This window comes from Mustela nigripes, chromosome 2, assembly GCF_022355385.1.
Source record: "Mustela nigripes isolate SB6536 chromosome 2, MUSNIG.SB6536, whole genome shotgun sequence".
NCBI classification, from domain to species: Eukaryota; Metazoa; Chordata; class Mammalia; order Carnivora; family Mustelidae; genus Mustela; species Mustela nigripes.
Window position 1 is genome coordinate 9,039,682 of NC_081558.1, and position 12,070 is coordinate 9,051,751.

General features: G+C 61.6%; 1 protein-coding gene across 1 annotated transcript in view; it reads left to right on the forward strand.

Moving 5' to 3' along the window:
* The first annotated feature begins 250 nt into the window (after positions 1 to 250).
* NFIX (nuclear factor I X) overlaps positions 251 to 12,070 on the forward strand; it is a 94,763-nt gene continuing 82,943 nt past the window's right edge. The window contains exon 1 of the mRNA XM_059389151.1: positions 251 to 357. Coding sequence (XP_059245134.1) covers positions 331 to 357 — 27 coding nt within the window. The 5' untranslated portion in view covers positions 251 to 330. The remainder of the gene's footprint in view (positions 358 to 12,070) is intronic.

A 12,070-nucleotide genomic window follows, 5' to 3' on the forward strand; every position in this document is an offset into this window, starting at 1 on the left:
CACAGCGCGGCGGCGGCGGCGGCGTTGGCGGCGGCGGCGGGCGAGGGTGACCGGCCGAGCGGCGGCGGCATGGAGTAGACGCGCAGCGGCGGCGGCAGCAGCGGACGCGAGAGGCAGCGGCGAGCGCGGCGGCGGCGGCGGCGGCGGCGGCGGCCCCGGAGCCGGCGGGGCCGAGCCTGCGAGCGGCGAGCGCGGGGCCGCGGGCCGGGCGGGCGCAGCGCGGCGGAGGCCGGAGGAGCCGAGCCGGAGCCGGAGCCCGAGCGCGGCCGCCGCCTGCCGGGCCTCCCCTCGCCGCGGCCGGCCGCCGCGCTCCCGCCTGGGCGCCCAGCTATGTACTCCCCGTACTGCCTCACCCAGGTACCGGCCGCCGCCCCTGGGCGACCGGGGAGGGGAGCGGGCGCAGGAGGCCGGCGGGCGGGAGGACGGACGGAGGGGGCGCGCGGCGGCCCGGTGGGGGGGGGAGTGAGACTGCGGGCGGCCGAGGGGTGCAAGCCGTGCTGTGGGCAGTCCCTGCACGCAGGCGGGCGTCAGGGTGCGCGTGCGACCCTGGCCACCCGGAGGACTCCTGGTGGGGGCTCTGGGGGTGGCCGGCTGCGTGCGTGGCGCTGCCCCCGGAGCGAGGAGCGGGAGTGCGTGTGTGTATGTGTGTGTGTGTGTGTGTGGTGCGTGCGTGTGCGCGCGCGCTCGACTGGGGTGCGGTGGACTCCCGCCGACCGGTGGGCGACTGTGGCGTGCACCCGGGCAGCGTGGCCACTGGCAGTGGTTGCAGGGGTGACAGAGTGGCAGGGGGTGGTCCCGAGGGCTCGGAGCTGGGACTGGGTCCCGCGGCGCTCTGTGGGGCGGGCGCAGCTTTTCCGAGGGTGGCAGCGGCCGGTATGCGTGGCGGCGGCCCCTGCGTGCAGCCGGGGTGCCCGGGGCCGGCCGAGCGGCCCGGGCGTCGCCCCAAAGTCTTTGTTCAGGCCTCACATGGGAGCGGGGCTAAGAAAATGGCGGGGCTCCCAAATTTCGGAGGGTTAGGGGAGGGGAGGGAGGGACGGGCGCGCTGCCAGCCGGGGCCGCGCCTCTCGGCCGACCCTGGACGTCGCAGCCGCGGCCCCCCCACCGCCCCAAACTTTCCTCGGCGCAAACTTTCCGGCCCCAGCTACCCTGGCTGCGGCGCGGTGGACCGGGCGGGCCGGGGGAATCCCGTCCCGCCGCCCGGAGGCGGGAGGGGCGGGAGACAGCCGTGGATGCCGCCGACCGTGCTGCGGCCACGCCGTCGGGTCAGCCACGGGCACAACAGAGCCGACCTTGGCGCGCTGCGCGAGCAGAGCGCGTCCCGCCTCCAGCGAACTTCCCGGAGCGGCGCTCAGCGGCGGCAAAAGCGCGGGGGATGCCTGCCCTGGCACTCCACCTTCCCTGGGCCATGATACCCAGGCTCTGAGAGGGCACAAGAACTGTCCAGAGCCCCACAGTGGCCCTGGCAGTGCTGCCTGCGGGGGGCCAGGCTACTGCTGGGCATTGCGGACTCAGAAGAGGGGACACCTGGGGACTGCCTAGCCCTGCTTGCCAGTAGGGCCTGCGTGTGTAAGGAGAATCTTTAGGCCAGGCCTGGGGTCCTAATTGTCTCCTCTGCCCAGCCTGAGTCCTGCCAGCCTTCTGCCAAGTGTGCCCACAGATGGGAGTGGGAGTCCAAGTGAATACGGCTGCTACCAGGTGGCAGAGGGTGGCGAGGGGCGAGCGAGTTGGTCGGGGTTGTGTGTCAGCCGTGGCCGCACCACACTCCTAGATCCACAGATGCAAGTGCGTATGTGTGTGTCAATCTTGGGGTCTGCATGTGGCTTCTATGAGTTGGCGGGGGGAGGGGGGGGCAGGCCTGCATGGTACCGACATGTGTGTGGCCCAGGGAGCAGGTTTTCCTGTGCAAAACTGGGTGTGAGTGTTGGTGAGGATACAAAGGTACATGTATGTATCACAGTATGCATGGAGGTGTAAGCAGGCACTCTGGCCACTGTGGCAGCCTGGGGACCCCCCCCCCCCCCCGCCCTATGCCTCTGATGGACCAATCACTCTATCTTGGGTCCCATGACAACCCTGCCCACCCAGCGGGGTCTGAGCTGTGGCTGCCTTTGGGGCTATGCTTGGCTGGACTACGTGCTGGTGTTTCGGGGGGCCTAGTGGGGTCAAGACCCCATGCTTGAGTCGCCCCTTCCCCACCAGCTACCCGCCCAGCAGCCTGGCCTGCCCCCTGAGCCCTGGGTAAGACTTGGTACCCTGGGAAAGAAAATGCCAGCCAGTCCACTGGTGATAAGACCAGGAAGGGTCTGGGGTAGCAACCGGACTCAGGGGCATGACCAAGGCTTGAGTCTGTGACACCCCAGAGCAAGGGCTCAGCTCTGTGTCACAGGCCTGAGTGTGTCAAGGTGGATGGGGAGGAAGGAGCGCATGGTCTCTCTGGGTGGCACCTTTCAGCTCCTAGCAGGCGGCGGCTGTCAGCTGGTCAGCAGGGTCTGTCTGCCCCTCCCGACAGTCACATCTCTTGGATCCAGAGTCTCTGTTTTTACAAATCTTTCTGCTTCCGTAATTTGCCCAGCCAGTCTCTGTCTTTTTCTCTGTCTCTGTCTCTATATCTGTTTGCTCTGCCCCTTTTCTGTCTCTCTCTCTTTCTCTGTCTCTCTTTCTTAGCCTCTGTCCTTCCATATCTCTGACTGTCCCTGTCTCTCCCTGTCTCTGTCTCTGACTTTGGTTCTGTCCCCGTCTCTGCTTCCCCCCACCCCCCGCCATGAGTCTCGGACTCTCTCTGTCTCTCTGGCCTCTCTCTCTCTCTCTCGCTCTCTCGCTCTCTCTCCCCCTTTTTTTTCAAACCAGAATTGGCTTCGATTTTAAAGTCAATAAATGATTGAGCAGGAACGAGCTTGGAGCAGCGGGGCCCTGGCGGGGAAAGGCACTGTGGGCGAGGGGGAAGGGCGGGGGGTTGGGGGGGGGAATCTCCTTCTGGAAAAAGCATCGAAATCCAGGGCGGCTGGGCGGGGCGCTTGCTGGCGCTGCTTGAGCCCACTGCGGCCCTAGGCCTGAGTCCTCGGCAGACAGGAGGGGGTGGATGGATGGGACCCCTTCCCCAGCAAACAGACACACACTAGAATGAGGACATACATTACATCACCGCCACCCCCAAAATGGGGACATGAATGACCCGCTCAGGCTGATCATCCAGACACACGGCCATGGAGGAGCCTGCAGACACAGGAAACGGTGGACCTGTGTTCGCTCCCACCCCCAACACACACACACAAACACACAGGCGCGCCCCCCTTGAGATGGGATATATGTGTATCGACATAGGCTTACGAAGACACAGCCGTATCTCCCGGATACACTCGGATACACGCCGACTCAAGTGTGTGTTCACCCCTGCGCTTGCTCACACAGACTCAAGGACAGATAGATGGACAGACACATGCTTTTATATAAGACGTAACCCTCTTGGCTCACCTGGGTGTGCACGGACCCGTGCACAGAGGAGACATTTCGGGCCACACAGCCACGTGAGCAGCAGAATGTTCACACACCCCTGTTTTTGTGAAGCCGCACACACAATCCTTCCAGGGCAGGGGCTGTGGGCTGGGGCCTCCCCGATGCCCCCAACTCAGCTCTCTCCTTGGGGCACCGTGGCCACGTTTCTGTCCCCACAATGCTATTGCTCCCTGTCCTGGCACAGTGTAGCGCCCCCTTTTAATGGTGCCTTTTCCCCCTGGCTCTGGCCCTACCTGCTTCATGCCCGCTTCTGGGATAGGAGGTGTGTGTAGGCATGAGCGGGGATGGGGCAGGCCGTGCTGGGGGCTAGCTTGGACTCCGATGTTTTGAGGCTGGACCAGGCAGGCCATGCTTGGGGCCAAGGGCTCTGCTGGGTTAATGGTAGGGGGCGGGCAGGATGCTCTCTTCTTGCTGGGTGCTGGAGTCAAGGGTTTTTGCTGAGCCAGGAATGTCTTGTGAGGCTTCAAGGGTCCCCGATGGAGGCTGTGGGTGCAGAAGTCAAGAATTGGGCTTTGTTGTTAGATGGCACAGGGTTTGAACTCTGGGTCTACATCTTCTAATCCTGTGACTTGAACTGCAGATTTTCCTGGTCCGTAGAATGGGTAATAAGAGCCCCTAACTCTTGGACTGTGATTAGGCTTTAGCGCAGAGCCTGGCCTATAGCACATGTTCAGGAAATGGAATGACTTGTCATCTTGGTTATCATCATTAGGTTTCCCCTAGGCCTTCCCAACTGAGGGAAGAGTACTTCTAGGCGGGTGGAAGGCAGGGAGGAGCACCTCCCAACCATAGAAGTTCTAGAAGACTGCCTGGAGGAGGAAGCCAGAAACGAGTTTGGGAGGAGGGAAGCCGGTTCATGGCCCAGCTCTTTCCCTTGGGTGGAGTCCTATCAGCCAGGCAGAGGGCAGCAGGGGTTCAAGCAGGGAGAGGGGATGTTAGGGGTGGGCAGGGGACAGGAAGGGAGGGACGAGCCCTGTAATGCCCCGCAGGGACCAGATACCTTTTTGGGGGCCACTGGTTACCCTGACCCTTTCCCTAGTCTAGACCCTAGCCTCAACCAGGCCCACTTTGAGGCTGGGCTCTGAGGCCTTGTTCTGGAGCATGTAGGAGCATCCAAACGTGAGAGGGGCAAAGAGCCTGGAGTTGGGGGTGGGTCTTGATGACTTCAGGGACGTCTGCATGGCTCCAGAGCTGCTTCTGCATTTGGACATGAGTGGTATCACCTGAGTCCACCATAGGGCTAGGACGCATATGGGGGATCCTATGTGGGCACCTGGCAGGGTCAGGCAGCCACTGGCGGTGTGCATAGGGGATGGGCACACAGCTGTGGCCGCCAGTGTAACTCCCCTGGTAGCGAGTGTCTGATCGCTGGCTTCCATCTGCAACCTGCTGGGAGCCTGGCCTTTTTTTTTTTTTTTTTTTTCATCTTGGTCCTTGTTATATCTGCCCTTGAAGCACAAATTTGGGGTCTCTCACTTCCCTCCAGCTGGACCAAGAGAGGCAGAGGATGCATAGACACCTGTGTTTTCCTCCAACAAAGTGCAGAGGATGGGCTCCTGCACCCCCCCCCCCGCCCACTGAGCTGGGGTAGGGGAAAGAAGGGTGTGTATTCATTTTCCCATCCCCGAAGCCCCAGATGTGGAGGCAAAGGAGCCAGGAGGAGGGCCATGAATGGCTAACTGGCTTCTTCTGGATCTGCGTGTGTTCACTGGTGTGTCGGGCTTGAGAGCCACCATTTTGCTGTAGGTGGCCATGTGGCGCAAGCGTCAGCACGGGTCCGTCTGCCAGTTTCTCCAGGTCTCCAAGAGTCCGTAATTGGGTGCCGCCTGCCTGTGTCTCCAGGGGTCTTCCCAAGCTCCATCTCTCCGTATCTGGGAACCATAGAGTTGCGGGTGCGTGTCCCTGTGTTTATCGGGTGCCTAGTGTCGTCTTTGTGTCATGGTGCCCCTGTAGCATGTCAGTGTGCCACTAAGTGTATTCTTTGGCTGTCTGACGGTCACAGCCAAGGTTGTATTGGTGTGGCTTCCCATGCACGTCGACCTATGTTGGCGAACGTATCAATGCCTGGGTCTCCGGGTGTCACCTGCCTGTGGCATTTTGCGTGCTGGGCTTGTCCCTGTGGCCACCAAAGCGTATCTCACCACGAGGGCCGCCTCTCCTTGGCCCCCTTTGGCTTCCTGGCAGCGTGTGAAATGCCTGCTATGGCGGCCAGGCTAGCGGCTGGGAGCAGGCCGGCCTCTCCATGGCTTCCCATGAGGTCGGGCAGCCGCGGTGGCCCCGCTGTGGGCCCCGCCCGTGCCCCTGGCCCGGCATGGACAGAAGCCCGTTGTGTGGCGAGGTGCGGGTGTGTGTTTGGGCCGCCCACAGGCCTCCCTCTGTCTGCCGGGTGCGCATTGATCTTGGCTTCTGCCTATGTCCGTCCTGGCCTGGCCAGCTGGGGTGTCCGGCTGTCTCTGTGGGCCTGAGCCCTCCGCCCCCGCTGCCCCCGCCATCAAGCCTGCCCTGGGTCCCACACCTCCCATGCCACCCGCTGTCCCTCCGAGGCTCTGAGAGCTCAGATTTGGAAACCGAGGCCCCCCTTCTTTCTCTCTCTTTCTCTCCTCTCTCTCTCTCTCTTTCCTCCCTCTCTCCTCCCCTCCTCCCGCTCCCTCTCTCCCTCTCTCTCTCCTCCTGCCAAACGCGTCTTGGCTCCGTCTGAATATCTCTCCTCCTCGATTTTTGGCTCCAGCTCTGGGCGCGTTCACTAAAAGAAGGGCTAGCTCCCCCCTTCCCTGCCCCCCCTCCTCGCCGCCTCCCCCCTCCTGAGGAGCCCCTCCGAGAGCGGGAGTGGCCGTGTGTGTGTAGGGGCCTGGGCCCCCCAAGTGGGCTTGGCCAAGGGGGCACAGGCCTGATGGGTGAGGGGGCTGTGTGGAGGGGGCCTGGCAGCCTGAGGGGGGCCAGCAGCCAGGGTGACCGTGCTGCCTGGCTGGCCGGGCGGGCAGGTGGGGAGGGGTCGGGGGCATGGAGCTGGGGTGTCTGGCTTCTGGTGGGGCTGGCAGGCCTCTGTGAGGCGCAGCTGTGCCCAGAACTCGGAGCTGTGTTTGCCACCACTACCGATGTGGCTGCGCCAGCCGGGGAGGGGGGAGGCGGGTGGCGGGCACTGCGGCGATCCGTAGCCAATCGGAAGCCAGGGTTGCACTGGGGAGCTTTCCCCCTACTGGGGCCCCACCCTGAGGGGAGCTGGGGGTGGTAGCCAGCAGTGGGCAGGGGGCAGTGCCACCATCACTGCTGAGGACCCTGCCCCCCCCGGCAGAAAGCTCTGTGCCAGCCTCCCTGGCACAGATCGGGCATGGGCAGGGGTCCGTCCCCACCTGAATCTGTGGGAGCCAAGACGGAAAAAGGGGCAACTCAGAGGTGCACCCTACCCCCTTGGCCTGGGGAAGCGGCTCTCAGTCCCGGGACAGTTGGGACCAAGGGGTGGGGGGCAAAGCATCCGGAGATTTCACCCCCATACTGGCTTCTGCAGAATCATCTTAGGGGTTTATTCTGGGTCCGTCTCACACAAAGTCGTACACTGTCACCGGCACGCGCGGGCATAGCACACCTTCCTAAATCAGGAGCGCACAGACACGGGCGGCCCCACACAAAGGGACTTGCCTTTCCACACAAACACCTAGAGATGCCCGCCCCACCCGAACACGTCAGCGTGGGCTACCTTTGCGGGGACGTGCACATGGGTACACGGGGTCCTTCAATCACAGGCCACGAGCTGCACAGCACAGACACATGCCTCGCTGTGGCCCAACACACAGGACCACGGAGTGTCGCACGGACCCACAGACACTCGGCGAGAAGCACATGGCACGTGCACGAATTAACACTGTCAGACTCCCAGAAACATACACACGAGCACGGATGCACTCCCGCCCACCATCACAGAGGAGCACATGCACACAGCCACACACTCACAGACACACAGCGATACACACACGCTTGGCAATGTCTGGGAACATATTTGGTCATCACACTTGGAGGGGAGCTGGCTACTGGCACCTTCCGAGGGGAAGCCAGGGACTCTGTCCCGCCCGCTCCAGCGCACGAGACGCCCCCACCACCACCAACGGTGATCCAGTCCCCTGATGTCAACAGTGCTGAAGCGGCGACATTCAGCCCGAATCCTCTCAGACACACACATGGGCACAATGGATACTCATCACACACGCAGGTGCATGTGTGTGTGCACACACACACGGACAAGATGCTGTCAGTGCCGCACACACAGTCTTGCTCGTCGGGACCCAGGTGTTGTCACAAATGCGACCTCATCCCCATACATAAGCCCAGGCACAGACGGTGTGGAGTTACAGTCCGGAGTTGCCCCAGTGCGTGTGGATGAGCATCACAACCACACAGGCGTTCACGCCGGGGTTACACCTGGCTCTGTTTGGAAATGGTGGCTGAGCGCTGGAACCTGCCCTCCTCGGGCCTCCCCTCTGCCTGCCTGCCCTCTGGCTGTCTTTGAGCCTCTAATTCCACTACCTTGACCTCTCCAGATAGAATTTGGGACTCTGAATCCCTGTGCTGGTTTGTCACACCTGAGGGGAAGAAGCGTGCGAACCCACATGCCTGGGCTGGCCCAAGACACCCCAGTCCTCTGGCCCAGCGGCCCCACTCTAACTGTCCTGCTTCTGGAAGCCATCAAGACAGTCCGGGAGGGAGGCGAGGCTAATTTCTGAAACTCTTGTCCTCCGTGAGGCTGTCTCCTTAATCCTCTGGCCATGGACTCTTCATTTCTGACTCTGGAGAAAGAAAAGCGAGGGCTGGCAGATTCGCACAGGGAGAAAGCATTTTATGGGATTATAATGAGATGTCCTAAAAACTGTAGTGATAGCTAAAGCGTGCTGTATGCTTGCTGTGTTGTACCCTGTGCTAAGTGCCTTCCCAGCTTGTCCCCAGAATCCTTCCATGTGAGGCAGGCGTGGCAGGGGTTAGCTGTGGCTGTGTGTGCGCTACTCTGTGTGCGGATGACAGTATAATAAGGCAGGGTTTCTTCAGTTTGGCACTGTTGGCATTTGGGACACTTGGACGTTATTAGGAGAGCGGGGGCTCTGAGCCAACTTCCTGGGTTTGAATCCTGGTTCATTCATTAGCTGTGTGACCTTGGGCAACTCACTGAACCTCTCTGTGCCTCTAGTTTCCTCTCACAGGGTTATGGTAAGGATGACAGGAGTTGGCTTATAGGAAGTGCTTTAAAGTAGTGCTTAATGCGAAGTAAGTGCTTGGTTTTATAGATGAGAAGCTAAGAGAAGAGATATCTAGCGCCAGGGTCAAGGGCCCGGAGGTGATAGAGCCTGAGCCTCTTCTCTGATTGCCACCACTCCAAATCCTCCTGATGGGGACAGAATCGCAGCTTCTTTTCTGGCCTTTACCAAATTTCAGAGTGAGCCTGTACATTCCCCACCCCCACCCCCACCATGTGAAGCTTGCCCCAGCTGTCAGCACTGGAACCCTCCTTACCACCCTGACCTTCAGATCTTCTTCCTTCCAGGACTCAGAGTGAGAGTGGGTGGTCGGCTCACTCACTCTGCACCACCACTGGCCCGGCTTGCCTTCACTCCCCCGACGGGGCGTGATGTCTTCTCCCACACCTTGCTGGGCACCCAGCTGGAGCCCGAGTGCTGGGGGTGCTGCTGGGGGCCTGTGCATTCCTTCAACAAATATCTACTCAGCACCTCCCCGGTGCCAGGCCCTGTTCTAGGCCCTGGGGGCTCAGCAGAGAGCAAAATCAGCAGAGGTGCCAGCCCCGGTGGGAGGGCAGACAGTGAACCTGAAAAACAAGGGAGTGTCCAGTCCTTGAGACAGTGATAGGTGCGAGGAGGAGGACAGGTAGGGCCCTCGGAAGAGCTGGGCAGCTGCCGTTTTAGCAGAGGCGGTCTGAGAGGCATCGTGGCCTGTCGCTGACCTGCCACTCAGCGTAGCTCTACCACAGCTCAAGCATGGCCTCACAGGCCCTTTTCCCTCTCGAGAGGGGGCAGTCCGGAGGTCAAGGGTATGAGGCTTAACCTGGTTGCCCCCACCACCTGCCTCCGTGCGTGGCCTGTTGTTGGTGCAGCCTGAGATCATCCATTATCCGTGTTTGTGGATATACCGTATGCTGCCCGCCCAAGACGGGGAGACAAGATGGCTGGGGTTTCTCCTGTACAGAAATTGGGCCTCGATGGGCACCCGGTGTTCTCAGCCCTGCCCTGCTGCTCTGAGCTGGGGGTGGGGCAGGGGCAGCTGGTGGCCCGGAGTGGCACTTCCACCTGGGCCCCTCGATTTAGCTCCCCCGGGGCGGGCCCAGTTTATTTTTACCCCAGCCCGTCACTTTGGCAGTGCCAGGCCGCGCCATCTTTGTAGGGTCTTGGGGACCTGCCCACGGGCTCGAGGGGACCTGGCTTTGTCCGTTGGACCTCTGATTTCTGCGGGACCCCCATATTCCTCCACCCCCAAAGTTCTAGATGTGAGGGCTCTGGGCTGAAGCTGGTGGGGTCAGCGCTGCCGGCTGGCAACCACCGTGCCCAGCCTGGTGGCATTTGGCTTGGCGCCCTGCCCGCCCGCCACCCCCACCCCATGCCCGGGCAGAGCCCAGCGGCTGCTGCTGCCAGTCTCCATTTCAAAGCTTGGGGTGGGGGTGGGGGAGCGTTGGGCGCCTCCCGGCCCTCTGCCTGTCCCGTGCCACCTGGGGCTTGTCCCCCCATGCCTGCTCCCCGGAAGGCCCAAGACTGCTTTTCTCGCTCCCCTTTTGCAGCCCAGAGCTCCGCAAGGATGCCCGCCTGGCTTCCATCTTCCCTGCTCGTTTCTTCCCTTGCTTGCTTGCTTGCCTGTAATGGCTCACCATTTTTGGCATCTCCTCCTCCTCCCCCTCCCATAGGCACCAACCTCACTTCCAAACCCGCCATTGCTGGCTCTCAGGCCTTCTCTGCTGCCTGGGGCCAGGACCCTGGAAATGAGGGTTTGGGAAGGCTGGCTCTGTGGGCACCAGGGGCTTTCTGGGTGCGTGCGTGCGTGCGTGTGTGTGTGTGTGTATGCATGTCTGGAGGGGGACACAGGCCCTGAGCCAGCTTGTACAACCTGCCTCAAGGCTGGCAGAGCTGGGCTCTGGAAAGGGGGCAGCACAGAAGAGTGTAGACCCTTCCATTTCTAACCAGACCCAGGGACAATCAGTCTCTGGGCCACCCGGAGACCAGGGTGGGCATTCTTGCCAAAGTCCAGGGCCTGGACTGGCAAAAGCAAGGCTTTTCTCTGTGGGGTGCCCAGATCTTCCCCCCACCCCCCGGGTCGCCCGGGGCCTTCAGGATTCCTGCTCCTTCTCTCTGGAGCTTTGGGGAGGGGAACTAAGCCCCATGTTGGGCACTCGTGCCCCAAGAGGGGCAAGGGACTTCGGAGGAACCGGTTTACTCCCCCCACCCCACCCCAAGCCCGCTGCCCGGGCCTCTCTGCCTCTCTCGGCACTAAACAAAGTTTGCTAAGTAACTTCAAATGTTATTTGAGGACGGCCTGGCCTCAGCCCAAGGCGGCCCTGTGGAAACTTGTTTTTCGCTGCCGAGGCTGCAAGTATCAAAGACACACTTTCGGGGGGGGGGCTGCTTCGATGCCTCTCCCCACTCTGTGGCAGGGGCTGGCCCTGAATGGACACACAGACGCACAGAGGCCCGTACCGACAGAGGGACACATACATCATTCTGTGGCTTGCACACCAGACACACGACAGCCGTGGACCACAGCCCATGCCATCACGCACAAAACCTACACATCCTGACACACCAGGAGGCGGGCGGGGTTCACAGGGGGCTGCCCCCAGCCCACAGGGCCTGGGATTTTTCCAGCCGCGAGGTTTCTCCAAACCCGAAGTCCTCTATCCTCAGGTCTCCTGGGCGCAAGCTGGTGCTCGGGCAAGTCCCTTCCCCTCACTCAGCCTCAGTTTCCCCAGCTGTAAAGGGAAGAGGTGGGCCGGGGTGGTAAAAGAAATAGAATCCCACACAAATTAGGAGAATCCCCGGCTTTTCTCCCCCTCTGGCTGGGTTGATATGCAGCGTCCCTAAGATCAGGGGTCTGAGCGCGGAACCTGGGACACAGTGCCCTTCCGCATCAGTGGGTGTTTCTGCCAGTCCTGACCTCCCACCCACACAACCTGATGTGTGTCCAGCCCGACTGGAGGCCCCAGCCTCAAGCAGCTCCAGGTTCTCCAGGTCCCAGGCAAGTCTCCGGTCTTCTCACCTTCTCCCTCCATTTTTCCCCCTGGCTTTTCTGGAGCTTTCCCCATATCCCTCCTTTCTCTTGGTCTTCACCATCCCTGTCCAGGCCTGGAGCTCAGGGAAAGTGTGGGAAATAGGCTTGGGGTGTAGGCCCCCCACTGAAGCCAGCCAGACCTGGGGTCCTTCACACCCCGAGATCCCTGATGACCAATCCCGGGGTCTTCCGAACTCAAGCAAGAAGCGGGGGGGCCGGGGGACCTGAGTTGACAATAGCGGGTGCAGGGGCAGCTTTATCATAGGGCCCCTCTGACCGGTCACCTACTAAGGTTTGCAAGCAAGTG